This window comes from Gymnogyps californianus, chromosome 15 (genome assembly GCF_018139145.2).
Source record: "Gymnogyps californianus isolate 813 chromosome 15, ASM1813914v2, whole genome shotgun sequence".
Taxonomy (NCBI): Eukaryota; Metazoa; Chordata; class Aves; order Accipitriformes; family Cathartidae; genus Gymnogyps; species Gymnogyps californianus.
In genome coordinates, this window is record NC_059485.1 from 3,861,384 (window position 1) to 3,877,989 (window position 16,606).

The 16,606-nt window shown below is 38.2% G+C and overlaps 1 protein-coding gene across 6 annotated transcripts in view; it reads right to left on the bottom strand.

Moving 5' to 3' along the window:
* Positions 1-16,606, bottom strand: part of USP22 (ubiquitin specific peptidase 22) — a 113,638-nt gene that overhangs the window by 14,547 nt on the left and 82,485 nt on the right. For all 6 annotated transcript variants that reach the window (XM_050905926.1, XM_050905925.1, XM_050905924.1 and 3 more), the window contains 2 exons: positions 13,776-13,945; positions 6,604-6,751 (listed from right to left, as the gene is read on the bottom strand). In XM_050905926.1, coding sequence (XP_050761883.1) covers positions 6,604-6,751; positions 13,776-13,945 — 318 coding nt within the window. The remainder of the gene's footprint in view (positions 1-6,603; positions 6,752-13,775; positions 13,946-16,606) is intronic.

The following is a 16,606-nucleotide window of genomic DNA, read 5'->3' on the forward strand; positions in this document are numbered from 1 at the left end:
CTTTCTGTTCAAGTTTCACCAGTGAGAAAATGAAAGATGTCCTTATCTGAAGTGGGAAGATAAGTGCTGTCTTCCTCCAGCTTCTTCAGAGACACGGCAATCCTCTAAGTTCCCAAGGGGCACAATGAACGCATACCCATCTTTTAGGCATTATAAACTGTCATTGCAGGTCTCAAGAGCACAGCAATTCGTTTTTATGATTTGAGTGCTGAGATTAGGCCAATTCAGCTTTCTTAGACTAACCAGAACATTAAATAACCAAAAATTTCTTGGCACAGTTCTCAGCTTTGAAGCATACTCCTTCCATTCCTCATAGGTGAGCTATGAGTGTTACACTTTTTCTTTGATTTCCAAGACTGTACTACTTATTTTTCTTGGGTAGGATAGATGCAATTGGTTTTGCTTTGTAAACAGAGATGCACACACAAACTACTTCACAGCACCAGCTAATTATTTTGTAAAGTGCATCTTAAGATGTCTTCCAATCTCCTACAACAGAAACCGCTAAGATAGAATTAAGTTTTGCCAGGTTTCCTAGTATCTTTAACTTACTAGGAAATATTTAATTTCTGAAACTGAAATACTAAGATGCTGACTCCTCAAATCACAGCTATTACTCAAAAACAATTAATTTCTAGTCAAGTATGTAAAAAAACCCCATCACCTGAAGAAACTAGAAGCATAGGGCAAAACCCCACCACTTTTCTTGTGTCTAAGGTGCTCTAGCTGGAGTCTTCTTGGAGCAGGAAGGAATAAGATTTCCTCTCCCCCCCCCCCCCGAAGCTATAAAAGTTTGTTGAAAAATATTATATAAACTGACAAAGGTTCCACCTGATACTAAGTGTGGAAAAGCAGACATAGGTGATACCTACTAAGCTGCAATGGGCCACTTCAGTTAATTAGATCCTAAATGCCTCAGAAAAGCTCTCACTCAGCTGCCTGCTTCAGAAACTTTTGTTTGAATTGTCAAGAAAAGCGTATTGTTTCCTTAAAATGGCTCTTGAACAAAATGCTCTAAAATTAGATTTCAAATGTATGAGGTTCAAGTTAGGGGTTATCAGATCCAGTCTCAGGCATTTCTTGATGGGAATTTCAGCTAAATCTTACTGAACTTAAGATCTTTATAAGGTCTCAATTATGCTAAGCTAATGAATAGAGCATACAGTATAGAGACTGTACAAGACATTTTTCACCTTTAGAAAAAGATCATTTATAAGCTGTAAAGACTACATGTGGATTTTCAAAAAAGAATTTAATGTTTTTTATCCTTGTTTTTAAAACTCCACTTTTCCTTTTTAAAGAAACAACATGCAACTGCCACATCCTTGTAATCTCACCATTTGAAATGTTATCTCCCTCTGTTTTGTTTTGAGGGGGCAGAGGCAGAGAAACAGTGTCTAGAGATTTGCACTGGACCACAGGTAACATCCCTGTTGGACACCTTCAATAGACAGCCATTTCCGCCTACGGGAGAGAATGAATACTCCCTTTTCAATTATACAAAGTCAATTAGGATCAGTGATGAGAGGGTCTCAAAAGAATATCCTGCAAGCTTGTTCCCAGCAAAACAGAAGGGCATTACCCACTCAACATTATTTCCCATGACATTTGGTTGGAGGAAAAAAAAAAAAGTAAGATTACCACCTACTCACACTTGTCAATACGTAACAGATGCTGAGAGGAGGTATATTATGCAGCTGAGAACTAGAAGCTGCTAGATTGCTGTGCTCAAGCTAAGGTTCCCTTCAACATTTCTGTCTTACAAAGTAGGTTTTAGTTTCTCCCCCCCTCCCCCGGTCATAATTCCTACTAGGGAAATCAGCAGCTTCTTGTAAGAGATTGGTCAGCACAAGACTAAAACCAAACTTGAAAATACATCAATGTATACACTAATGTAATTGCAAGAATGGCAGAAAATTGAGTTTAAAAGTTTGGATTCAAATTAAATGCAACTCTTTTTAAAAAAACCCAGAAGTTACTACTGCATCTGTGCAATAACTAAGCATATTAACTTGTGTTCAAATATATAGGCATTTAACATACTACTAAAGGTAAATCATACATAACAACTGTAAGAACTACAGATTACTTTTTAACATTACTTTTGGTTTTGAAAAAAAATAAAGAAGTTTTGCCTCCAACTTCCATTATGTATTTTAAATGAGAAAAAGGAACTAAAAAATTGCCAGATTTTAAAAGGGGCATTTATCAAAACAAGACATTAATGTTAACTTTTCTGCTTTACTTTGGCCCCCCAGTGTTCTGAACACGTGCTTGTTATTCTTTATGACAAAGCAGTGTACACATAAATTTATATGGATCATAGCAGATGACATGTTTCGCAAGCATATGCTTTATCAGTTCCTAAGAGTATCATGCAGAATTCACAGAGCAGGATAGTGGTTTACTCCCAAATCTCAGTAGAGCATTCTTCTGTCATGATACCTAGCACCAGGCCTCAAATTTGCTTTGTAGCAATCCTTGTTAAAGATGAATGCAAAATGCTTCATGAAAACCAGATAAATGAGGAATAATCAGCTTTAAAGTACTACTCTTTTTTTGTTAGACAACAGAATAACATTGGCTGAATAAAGTTTGGGATAAAAATACAGGATTACTTCAATTTTTTTATCTTGCTTTTTGAACCTCTGTGTACAAATGCCCATCTCTGCCACTCTCTGCTGCTTTTGCAACAAACAAAAAAACCCCCACAGCCAGTGATTTCACTGGGCTGAACATTAACTTCTGAATTGCAGTCTTGCTCCATACGAGAAAATAACAATTCTGGTCTAAGTTTCTCCAAATTTGAATATGTCTGAGACAAAGTTAGTAAACTATGAAGTGTTTGGATGATTGGAACCTCACTGTCACAGGAGTTTGCACAGAATTAGAACCCTGAATTTCCTCCAGAGCACTGATAATTAAAATGTATCTGTCATGTTGCCTAAAGGCTGATCTAATGCTTTACAGACTGGACAGAAATACCCATTATTTACATTTCTCTAACAAATGAAGAGCCCTGGAACTCCTGAAGGATCCCACATGAAGACTGGGGTATACTTTGTACTTGTTCTTCACAGAAGAGTCTAAGAAAACATGCAAGAAGCAACAGATCAATGTCTCATTTTCAGCATCTTCTATAATCCAAACATATTCAGAGACTTAAAATCAAAGTTGTTGTGCATTTTAAAGATCAAAGGCAATACATGCTAAAGTCCAGGTGAATGGTTAGACTTTAGTACAAAGAAGGTGGCCGTTACCTACACAGCAAGGCTGTTTATAGCATTAATCTGGTGAAGAAGCTACCATCTGATGTAGAGTAAGCTCTGAATCTCATTTGGAAGCTTTTGTGGTGAGAAGGACCACAAATACCAATGTACAATGACACTGCAAAGCTCTCAGCACTATCAAACCAGCAAGAGAGACCGAAATAGCACAAAACACAGGTATAACTTTAAATGTCATTTATAGTAGTATTGTTGGAAAAAGAATTCAGATTCAAGAAAGCTCTCACTTTTTTTAGTTGGAGTATGCATTCAAGGACAGACCTTGTGCACACTTTGGGTGAACGGTAGAGAAAGAGGAGTAATTAATAGCTTAGCTTTTTTTTTCACCAAAAGACTACTTTCCAGTTAGACCATCTTTCTCCAGCTGTTGGAATGAAAAATAGTGATGCATAGGCATGACAGACTCGATCCCTTTTATTGAGAAACATTTTATGTTACTCCAGCAGCATAGAGGAGCCCTGTCCAGTTCAGAATATGCCCTGCACAGATGCCACAGCTCAACATAACAGTGCTAGCACAAGGAGAGCTGTCACCCCTGAGACATGATTTACATGGGTGATCATACAGGTATCCTGGGCTTCCAAAACTTCACAGATGCCACTAAAACAAAGTATATATTCAACCAGCGTTAAAAAACCCAACCAAACAAAACAAACAACTACCTGTGCCAGCCAGCCCATATAACAATCTCAGGGCAGTTAATTTTATGCTTCATAGGATGCAGTATTACAAAACTTATCTTTAAATGCACATCAAAATAATATATTTTTCCTAATTTAGGCAACGACAGATATCCATAACAAGCATTCACAGCTTTCTCCAACTTGCATTAATACACTTTCTAGAAAGTTGAGTAAATGGAATGGAAAAGGGATAAATGACCATGTCAGCCAAACAAACATCACTGGATATTTATACAGTTTTTAGCATAAGGAATACTTTCACTTCGCTGCCTGAAGCCTTGGTGATCACAAATAATGTCCAAAAGCCCTACCTTTTGGACAAAATTTTCCCCGTGACTTTATTTTACTTCACTGTGTGTTAATTGTAGAACTTGATTACTATTGACTGGAAGCTTTAAAAGCTTTTTTGATTCAGTAAAATAAATATTTAATATTGGCAGGGGAGGCATTATTTGCTTATTGTAGCCTTAGGACATATTCTCACTATTAGTAATAATATTTTTACATATGTATACTTCACATGCATGTGTGTGTCTGTGTGCATACATAAGTGGGGAAACTTTCTCATTACATAGCAAACTAGTTCATTCCAAAAGTGGTTTATCATGACCATACTTGAAATTCTGGTTTAGATTAACTTGTTTGGTTCCCACACAACTGCTCAACCACTTCTTTTAAATTACCTTGATGGGGTATAGATTATTTACCATAGTTTAATGAAAGTCTCTCCATTTCTTCAAAAACAGAAATTTCAAAACCTGGGTGCACAGATGTCAAGAATCTAGTGCTAATGCCTTCCCCACTAGTAGCACTGTAACAGCTTAGTTATATCCATGCAAGTAGGCTCAAACTTAAGGATACCCGTTAAATAACTGAATTCCAGTCCTTGTATTGAATGTAAATAGTACCTTTCCCACAACCCAAAAAAGCTCAGTACTAAAGGTGCAAACTCCCTAATTCAATTCCAGCTGGCTGAAACCATTATGAAACTTGATACCAATTCAGAAGTCAGTGTTTTCAACACATCCGAAATACCCAGCAAGTAGTAAAAGAATCCATACACATGCACACACTTTCCAACAACGAATGTCCAACATGTAATTTTTTCGACATTTTAGGACAGATCACAGTTTCATTTTCGTTCAGGATGGAGAGGCCAAACAGAACCAAGAGTAAAGAAACTGTTGAGAAAGCTTGATTTTGTTGGTAATTCCAGAAGATACATCAGATAGATTCTTCATTTAAAGCCAAACCACATTTAAAAAAAAAGTCTTTTCAGATACTTTATCAGTTTAAAAGGAGAGCAGGGACCTTTATTGTTGCAATTTTTTTCTTTACAATTCTGAAAAGAAAATATTACTTCTTCATAAACTAATTGGGAAGTATAGAAGAAATATGAACATCATTTTGTATCAAAGATGATGAAAAAGCTTCAAGATTTGTTAGATCAATGGTTCAGAAACTTTACAGGAACCAAGAAGTATTTCTGTTTGCAGCTGAGTGTATTCAGTGTTAAGAAGTGAGAGGTCAGTATTTGGGTAGACTTTGTTCCTTACAGTACTTCAACACTAGTTTCATTAGGCTTATTGAATTTCAGTTAGCGACTGTCAAATGACAGATATTAATAATTACAAAAGAACTGTTCTATGTACTCCTGTCCTTAGAATTACTCTTTTTGGAGGACACCTATTATGAATCTCAACAAGCACATCTGCTACCATGTAAGACTACTTCAAAGATAAAAGCAAGACTTCAAAATGTTTCAAGGAAGCAGTAGCAGCCTTCCCTTTGATAGTCCTCTGATAAGCCAAAAAACTAACCTCTAAGTGCTTTCTCTAAGAGCATTAGAGGAAAGTTGAGTGCTTTAAAGCTTATTTATAGTGACTAAGGATTTTTTGTTTGTTTTGCTAGTATCAACCCTACTATTTTTCCCTTACAAGAATAATAAAAATTTCTGTGCTTAAGTAAGTGAATCAAGCTAGATCAAACATTGGCAGATTGGGAAATCTTCAGTTCAGATTTAGTTCAGCTAACTAACACAAAATACATAATTTCATATAATATTATCAAATCAATTCAAGACTTAGATACTTCATCTCTAAAAGCATGTCACTGAATATTTTTACTGTACAATAATGTATTTTTATACAGACTAATAAAACAAGATGCTAAAACCAAATACTCATTTTTTCTCTTATTCACATTTCTGTAAGCAATTTGGCATCATAAATACAGTAGAATAGTATTTAAGCAGAACAGCCAGAGCCTCCCCTATGTTATTTTCATCAGTCCCATGACACACTGAGTAAGAGTTCTAACTACCTCAGGTATAAATAGAATTAAAACGGCAATTTAAAAGAAAAGACAGTGACTCACAACCAATAAGAGAATAACATGATGGTGATTCAAACCAATGTACAGGCTTGTCTGCTTCTAACAACTCTAGGTAATTTTTGACAGTGGAACGGTTTATTTATTTATAAAGTCTTTTCCTTTAAGTCTACCAAACATTTTAAAAGGAATTTGCTAAGACTGCTGTACTGGAAGACACTACACTTGATTTAAAAAGAGATTGTTCTACCTCCTTTTGATCCAATATTCCTTGTTGATTGAAGACTCAGTACAAGCCTTACCTTTGCAGTGTCTGTGTAGCACATCTAATGCAGCAATGAGGAACTCGTGTGCATCTTGTTGCTCGTACCCTGCTAAATGCCGTGCATGAGTCCATACCAGGTGCAATAACCTATATGGAATGTGAGGAGATCGGTGCCCAGAGTAAAACTGCTCAAAGCAAAGAAAAGGACATGACTGTTAACAAGTTACACAGCCTCAGTGCATTTAATTATTAAAAACTTAAATGAGTGCAATTAGTCAAATAAATTTAAACCATTTAATTCTGATGGCCTTAATAATAAAATGCAGAGACAGCTTTTTATCACAGACTACTGAAGAAGTGATCTCAGAACTCAGCACCTCAGTTTTCTCCTGTGAAATTCCATCATTTTGTGATGGATTAGCCAAAAAAAGGCGGGGGGGGGGGGGGGGGGGGGGGGGGGGGGGGGGGGGGGGGGGGGAGAGGGAGGGAAGGGGCACAACACAAACAACACTCAAAAATTCCTTACTGATACCACTGGCTTTTATTAAAATAGCCTTGGGGGGGGGGGGGGGGGGGGGGGGGGGGGGGGGGGGGGGGGGGGAGATAAAAAAAAAGAATCCTACATTTGCAAGAGATCAGCAGTTTGGTTCACAAATTACATGTCCCCCAAAATCAGGACAAATACTGAAGATGAGAATATTAGATGCCAACTGTCAGCCAGCCCCTGAACCAAGCCATGGTAAATCTCTGCATCCAATGGCTGTGCACAGTCCTGTCTTACAGAAAAATTTACAAGCAGGGTAGCAGCCTCATGCCAGTATTGGCCTTTCACTGTATAGGTATAACAGCACAAGGCTTTAGAAACAACTTTATTCCCCACAGCTGTTTGCAGAGCTGAAGGTACCACTTCATTCACCTATCCCCAAAGTCAGTGGCCCGTTACTGCTCCTGCGGGGTGTCACTGCCCGGGAATCTGGTCCTGGACCAGCTCCTGCATCTGCGTCTTAATCTGCTTCAGTCAGAATCTGATGAGCTGGCTACGGTAGTGACTGAAACTGCCCCAGGTGATTTTGCCAGAAGCATATTAGAGAGTGCACAAATTATTCAGTCAGCAAAACCATGATGTGAAACACCACTGCTGAGTGGTGACACACAGCTGGGGAGGTACATCAGCACAGAAGAGGAGGACAGATAACTGCCTACAGAAATTCATGCCTTTTTTTTTTTCCTAAATGAAAACCAGCCAGGTCACACTTCGAAACAAAACAAAAACATACCAAAAAAACCCCCATACTAAGGGTCTGTGTTTCCCTGGGTCGAGGTTCAGCTCCTTCCTTTATCCTCTCTATTTCTATCCAACTGCTACTGCTGCAACTCTTCTGCTTTCATCTTCCTGGGTCCTCACTTCTGCTGCTGCCAATTCTGGCATCCAGAGTCTGAGACTAAAGCTAACAGTCCCTTCTTGAGCAAGCTGACTTCTGTATCTGTTCAAGAACCCCTGCACCATGCTACTAGTTGCAAAAGCAAAGCAGAGATGCTTGTGGTGTCCCTGCAGGGAGCCAGAAAAGGCCCAGAAGAGTTTATTCACTTGGCCTTCAGGTTGTATTTAACGGAGTAACGTTTTATTTTTAATAAGTGAAAATTTGTAAGTCACTTTGCCTTCCCTAACCTTTGGAAAAAGTATTTGCCAGTGAAGGGTGCCTGCAACGCCACAATTATGTTTTGCCAAGATCCTATCAAATCAATGGTGTTTTATTTTCAGTTACTCTTCCCAAACAGAAGACAGTAAGCAGCAAATACACAGAACAAAAATAAGATTTAAAACTCCAGCAATATATAATTTCCCAATCTCACTGGAAAAGCAGGCTTCATTCCCCAGCCCTAAGTTTCTCCCTGCCCAGTCTCTGAGCATTTTATAACAGTGCAAGCACAGGCATTGTGCTACAAACCTGCCTAGATAAAACACACTGTATTTTTAAGGGACAGGCAGGCAAAGGGTAGTACAATCTTCTCATCTAGTCCTTATATTTGTAGGGTTTTCTAAACGGTTTTAACGTATTTCCTTGCAAAGAAATTTCTTTATTGCAAGCTCTGCTTTTTCCAAACAAGAAGATATACCTCTGCAGCCAAACAACACAAAATGCTTCTATAAATAAAAAGATCAATAGTTAACTCTGATGCCAACAAGAATGACACCAAGGGACTGGAGCAGTAGTATGGTAATTGAAATCTGCTGACGCAGCTGCTGCTCGACATAATTCAGGGAACTGCAGCAATAAAACTTCTCTGTTCTGTCACTCCTTACAATTAGTCCCAGAGCTCTCCAGTCATTTTAACCAACAGCACTCTCCGTAATTACTCCACTGCAGACACTAGACCTGCCAGCAGATTTTACATTCTCTAGTGCTTCATTAGGATTAGAAGAATCTAACAAGAAGCTTTATCAAATTATTAGCTATTATCACACAGAAACTAGAAACACACCTATTAAGAATGCTGTTGAATATACGTGGGGTGAGGGAAAGCTTCACTATCGTAATAAATCAAAAATGAAACAAAAGAATCTGAGCACATTCAATAGCAATGTTTTAACGGGAAGGTATAAAACATCCATCCCATCTCTGTCATTTCCTTGTTGCTGGGAAGAGCAGCCTATCAGAGCTGTTCCAACCCACAAAAAGGAAAAAAGTCCATGTAAAGTCTTATTCAATCACTATTATACAAACCATTTCATTAAAGTGTGCAAATATAAATAATGATGTACTTGCAAGTCACCTTTAAAACACTTCAATGGCACAATTCTTCCAAACATAATTTAAAACAATTTTTGTTCAAATTTGTTTCCAATTCTGCAGTATCAGTTGTTCATATTGGAGAGAACTAGTTCGAGTAATTTGAAAATGCTTGGTAATACACTATTTAATTGCTGTTCTGGGGGGTGGGGGGGAAACAAACACCAAAAACAAACAAACAAACACCAAACCACAAAAACCGGGATTCAAAGCCTCCATTCTTACACACAGCCCACATAACAGTAACTTTCTTTTTTCTTTGCACCTAAAACACTTCCTCTTGGATTCTAAAAGGAAGACTCTACAGGGGATTTAGAGGATTCTAGGCTTTGTATTTTGCATTATGTTACCAAAAACATACAGATACCAGTCAGGTTTTAAAAAAAAGAAAAACCAAACCAAAAAAACCCCCCAAAAAACCCCCACCACCGCACACATCTGTACTTCTTTCTCCTCCTCCTGCCAAACACACACGCACGGAAGTTTCCCAAACAGATACATTTGATCTATCCTGCACAGGTATCAACTAAAGAGTGTCCGAGCTTTGTAATCAAGAATTTATAGGCATAAATCCTGTACCAGGCTCCAGTCCAACTTGAGAAGCTAAAACCTCCTCTTAGAAATTGGTTCTCAATTAAGACTTTAACCATTCTGAAAATTTACAATGGATCAAGGGAGTGGGTAATACCTGCGCCGTTCAGAATAAAAGAACACCTACTGGAGGTTTCCCAACAAAGAGCAATGGTTCAAGGAGTCAGAAAAACCATTTTGCTTGCATGCACTCTGCATGTTCTGTACTCGTTTCAGAGAAAAGATTTTACTAGATCAGCACAAACTCTGTATTTTCCATGACAAAAATGCAAGGCCTCTGTCTATGTAAAGAGCCTTAACTACTTTTTCTCCCTTGTACCTTTGTTGTAACTTATTTTATACATAAGCCATTTCAACAGTGTACCATCTTAAGATATCAAAGCCATAAATCATCTCGTTCTTTTTCCTTTTTGTCCTCACTTCTCAACTCTCCACGCAGTTGTGCTGTGCACTTCGATAGGCTCATGAGGATGAGTAATGATGGGAATAAAGAAGGCTTTGTTCTTTACATCTCTGAGTGGATGCACTGAATTCTGTTATATTCCCAGGTATTCTTGCTACTCCAGTCACAGCATACACTGAGATACAGATCCGCTAATCCTACCATCCTGAATGGTCATTCGGTAAAGGATTTAGATAAGTCTTAGGGTGTGGACCATCTTGAAATTAATTTTCATTGGCGAAGCAAAACTAAAACACAAATACCAGTAGGTAAAAAGTAGCGCACAAACCCTTTCAGCCAAAAGGCTCAATGAACGGATTCTGTGTGTTCTATCTTCCCTCCGTCCAGTTTCACCACTATCTGTTATTCCCAAATCCTTTTCATTCCTTTTCTTAGGCAGTGTAATTCATGTCATGATTCTATTGAGAAATAGGTTTCAAGTAGCACAAATGAGAATGTTAATTGATGCAGTCGGATAGTCTTAAAACAAACAGAGATCAATGCTTGGCATATTTGCAAGAAAAGCTACCAGGAAAAAAAACTCAATTCTGAGAACCATCTGATACTCATTACTCACCACCAACCTACTTCAAGGTAGAAGAACTTTGTAGCTTCCTATTTATCACAGAGAAATCACGTAACCTATATAACTAAATGATCTTAAACAAACAAAAAAAAAAGGGACAAGTGTTTTCTGTTTAAGAAGCAAAATAGCAAAACTTGCTTATTTATGTATACTAAGTTTCATTTGATGTTCAAAACAGTCTCTTTTTCTCCTGGAGAGTTCTTACTGGCATGCATTCACCAGATCCCCTGGCATTCCATTTGCCTAAGATCACACCTTCAGAAAAGAAGGGTGGAGAGGAGATGAAGTTAACCCTTGCCCTGATCGTTTGTCACTGGGTAAGATGCCTTGAGATAACTACATCAGTTAATCCCGGTGGGAAAGCTACGTAAAAAACAAGACAGAACCTGAACCAAAGTTTCCCCAGTAATTCAATTACAAAGGAATTCTTAACCATAGCACTGAAATCTCCACTGATTAGCCTTCCTTCATTCAGACCTCATCTCTGCAAAGACAGTGTAGGAATCTTCATCATAACCACTGCATATAGATCGGACATGAAAGATAAACCAGTCTGCTCCATAAATGCAAGATTTTCATTTTAATTCTGAATGTACAGAAATTAAAACTCACTGGGAAACAGAATTTTACAATGAGTGCTGACAGAGCTATAAACATAACATGGTATTTACTGCTTGCAACTTAAAATATACTGAGTTGGTTACAGACACTACAGTTTTGCTTGTGGAGGACTAAGCTCTAGTTTTACTTCAAGGTGGTTGAGTCACTTTTTGTTGTCCTCCCACAGCACATAGCTGCAGTATTTCAACGTGAAATAAGGACAGAGACTACTGTACTGCTACCTTCACAGTCTGGTATCACAGATATGGCTCTTCCCTCATTCATATACCCTCATGTTGCAGAACATTAATTATTAGAACTAATGCAAGCGTAGGCATGAATTTTGATTGGGGAAAATGAAGGCTGAGATTCCCAAAGTTGTGTGTGAAATTAAACTTGATTACAATTGAAACTAATCCGAATGCTGCATTTAAGCCCCATTTTCGATAACAGCCTGTTCTTTGTTACGTGCTTGTACATAGCCTACCAAAAGGCATCCTAAGCCATCAACAGGGCTCCACATACAAAAATGGAAATAATTACCTAGACAGTCTTGATCTTTCCTCCAGCCCCTCAATCTGTCATGTAATACTCATTTCCCCTTTCTCAAGGGATTTTTTAAAAATGCTTGTGTGTAAACAGAAGGCAGTGATATTCATCGGAAAGAGACTTTATACCACCATTTGATGAAAGGATAGCAAGATTTTAATAGTACCCTTTTTTTAAAATAAGCAAATAGGTTTCTATATTAACAGTGTGCAGAAACTGGTATTTCTATACCATGACTGATTTTTTTTATCTAGGCAGAGTGGTATTTCCCCATTTAACTGCACATCTGGTTTCAATAATCCTGCAGCTGCTACCTATTGGTATGCCTGCCTTTTGTTTTTACCTCCTTTCCTGACAGACTCAGGAATAATTGAAAAATAAATCAAAAAATAAGAAGTATAACATACACTTAATGACTGATAAGCAGCCTGAAAGGTTGCAAATTCACATGAGTGCTGAGTATGAGCAGAAAACAACTTTGTACTGGAATGGCTAAGGGGGACTTTACTTTTCATCTATGTTTAATTCACCTGCAATGACCAAAAAGACTCATCTCTGGTGAAAAAGGCATAGAAATAAAATCAAATTGAAAATCACGAGATAAAGGTAAAGGTATTTTAGATTGGTCTCAGTTTGAACAAACTTCCATGACAGCATATACACGAAAGACATGCGCTGTGTACAGACATCTCCAGCTATCTTAAATGCTTTGTGACAGCATGTACTATACCTTTTTTTTTTTTGGTTGGGGGTTGGTTTTTTGGTTTTGGTTTGTTTGGTTGTTTTTTTTTTTTACTTACCAAGAAAGTAGATCTATCACTGAGGGAAAGGCACAGAACTGGATTTGTTTGTTTGTTTTTAAAGACTCATCTTAAAACTAGAAGCCCATGTCTAGCCATAGTCCTTACATTACTGATGTGGAACTCGGATAGTTAATAAAGCTCTTTGACTATTTATTAAGGAAAAGACTGTGCCTGTCTCACACAGCACGGACTAGACCTACAGAGAAAGGCACATTGCAAAGCCAGTCACCTGAGTGAGAAAGGGAAAGAAGAGTAGCTCGTACATGGAAGGTACAAACTGTACCAACACATTCACTTTTCCACATCCTCTTTGCCATTAATGGTTTTCCACATAGGAGATGATAGTAAAGATGTTTCTCCCTGTTAGAAAGCACTGAATTGAGATCTTTAAAATATTTATACAGACCTACATAATCCAGTGCCTTAAACCACAAGGCTACAGACTATTGCTTTATTCTCACTCCCATTATCACCCAAAGAGCCTGTGACGTATTTTCCAGTTACAACTTGCACCTTTAATTAAAGCACACATTCAGCTTTAAGACTAAAGACTTGCACATCAGTCTCAGAAGATCAGGCAGCACTGTAATTATTTCCAATACCAGCTTTGCCTAAACAAGAGTGACTTAAGAATAGGACTTAAAAGGCCAATAGTTTCCTTTTCAGCAGTTGGGTATTTTTGACAGTAGGGTCTCACCCAATCTTTACTGCTCTGTTTTGCCACACCTTGAGGGGAAACATAATTTGCATTCCCTTTATATTTGCACACAGAACACAATCCCTTTTGGGGTAAGAAACAGCCAGCATCTGTGGAAAGGCGATGCTATTGTGGCAAACAGCACTCACCTCCTGAAAAAGCGTAGACATTTCACAGACCAGACATGAGCTGGGGCTTTGCATTTCACATTTGTGCCTGTCGGAGAGGAAGAAATCTCGCAGCAGTGGAGTGTGGGTAAGTGCCTGGACAATACAGTTCATAAAACATGTGTTCCCAAGATTGATTAGCCCTCGTAGACCTATAAAGACAGAAGGGGGAGGGGATGCATAAGCATTATCAAGTTAACAAAATAGTATATTTGCATTTTTATATAGTTTTCACAATATTGCCACAGATTTACTGTATATGCATAGCTCCAAGTACACAGTTTTATATTGTTTTACGTAGGCTATTGGTTTTGATGTACTCAAGTCACAAGCTGCCACAAGCTTTCTGAACTACACTAGGGTTTGTTTTTTAAATCCTCAGAAAAAAGGAAACCTCAAAGTACAGCAACACCAATAGCATTATTTTGCAATGGCTGTTTTGCCATACGTCACCAAAACATGCCCCCTCCCCAAGCTGATATCAAAGTGCAATGACAACTGGTAAGTCGCTCCAGTAAGAAACCAATACATTTAAATAAATCAATCAATAAGTTTTCAGATAGTTTAAAAGGCTTTCCCTCATGCAGGTCACAAAGCTAGAATAAGGTTTTTGTACTGTTATAATGCAACAATCATCTAAGACAGGCAGCAAATGAAACAGCCTTGACAAAAGTCAGGCTGTAACATCCAGTGCAGACTTAGCGTATCCTTTTTTTCGTACAAAACCCGATATCCAAACAAAACAACCTCAAAAGAGAAACTCTGAAAAATACTACTTCCACACTTGTTTTAGCTAAGTTAAACATTAATCTACAGTATACATCAAAAAATTCAACTTGGCATAAGAGGATTCATCACACCTTAAGTCAAACGTTCAGTAATGCCCAGAGATGATTTCTTGTGCTTGGAAACCAAGATGCTTAAAGGAAAGCTCTTTTGTTGCACAACAGAAGAGAGGTTAGGAGTGGGGAAAGCTTTTCAGTCATTTGCAAAGTCTAAGTGAGAAGAAAAACATGCTCAAATCCTTGAGTATTCTTCCAAAATGTTAACATAATACCACCATACAGGAGTGCTAAACGAGAAGAGCATCAGGTGGACAAGAATGCTTATTTTTAATCAAAAACTTACTTTGAAACAAGACAAAATGCACTGATAGATACAATTCTGGTATTAACTTAAAATTAACATAGTCCTCTTCTGCAATATAAATGGGATTACTACACAAACGCTGAATGAAAAAACAGGATTACTTGATAGAGAACGAAGAATTTCCTTGCCATACCATGGGGGAAAAAAGTATCAGCTGGCAATGCTGTGGTAATTAAAAATGGTGCAGTTCCCTTGCAGTACACCAGATAGTGCTCAAAGGGCTCTTTAGCATCTTTCAGCAGGAGGAGGTGTGGTCCAGTTGCTACGTTACCAGAGAGAAACGGCACTACATCAGCTTGAACTGCATACTGAGCTGTAGGCGATGGACACAGAGCCCTCTTAAATTTTTTTCCCCTGTATCTAATGCAACACCGTCCTCCTCCCAACAGCTTCCTGTTGCTTCTGTTTACTCAAAGTGCAGGACAAAGTTTCTCATTGTATTATAGTAACTTCTACTGGGCAGAAAGCTTACTGCAATTATTCACTTTATTTTCATGCTGGGATGCAACAAGTGTACGCACAACATTAGCAAAGTGTTAAATAGTTAATTTGTTGTAGCAGCTTGAAATACGGTGTGATGCTTCAACTTTGTACACAATCCTATTTCAATCCCCAGTCTACACGTCTCTGCGAACAATGTCACAACAGAAAGGTGTTCATGCTGTGCAAGTGGAAAAATGTTTGGTCAGTACCTCTTGCCTACCTCTCCCCTGTATCTTCCATTTAAAACTTAACTGTTTTTATTTAAATCACAGACTGTGCAAACAGAAGCCTGTAAGGCTTCCTGGACATGCCTGAGATACACCAGGGTATTTTGAGAAGCAGAAGAGTCTCTCCCTATTTCTCCCTGGAAAACTTGGTCCCTCTGGTTAGCGCCAGAATTCAAAGTCAGCCTGCACAGTGCAGAAGACTAGTGGAAACCCGGTAGTACATCTAGAGACTCACCCTATCACTTTTCTTTTTGAGATCTAATTGAACAATCACAAGTAAAAGCAAACACATAAAGGCAGCTTTTTGGAATCATTTATTAAGCATCATTTATTACATGCCTGTGGCTGGACCTTCTTTCCCTGTGACCACAAGAATCAAATCTTCCTCAAAGTTGCCACCAGAAGACTAGTTACAGGCGTGAAACTCAGAAGGCTCTCTTGGTTTACTCAACTTGCTCGGTCTTTTGGTGCCAGTTTTTCATGGGTCTAAATGGAGTGCTTCATACGCTATGACTTCACTTGAATGAACCGAGACAAAGTAACCTGCAAAACAGACAAGGCTGAAATGTGAATACTCCAAACCCTAATAAAAATCAGAAAATGGTGAATGCAGCAAAACATAAGAACTTACTTGGCTGAAAAGGGAAAAACATAAAGGAGCATACAACAATCTTATCCTTGAGGGAGCAATGACTGCAGCTGCTATACTGTCTCTTAAACTGACGTTTGAAATGAAACAGGTATGATGCAACTACAGCTAAGATACTGCGTAACTAATTGCAGCATCTTGGAAAACATCAAAATTTGACGTACATAAACTAAAGAGCTGACAGAACTCAGAACAACACATTCTCTTGTGCTTAACTTTTATGGGGGGGGGGGAAGTTTTGTCAGAGAGAAAAATAGCTAAAATTAAAGCCTATACAGCATTCTGGTCAATAAAATACTAAGAAT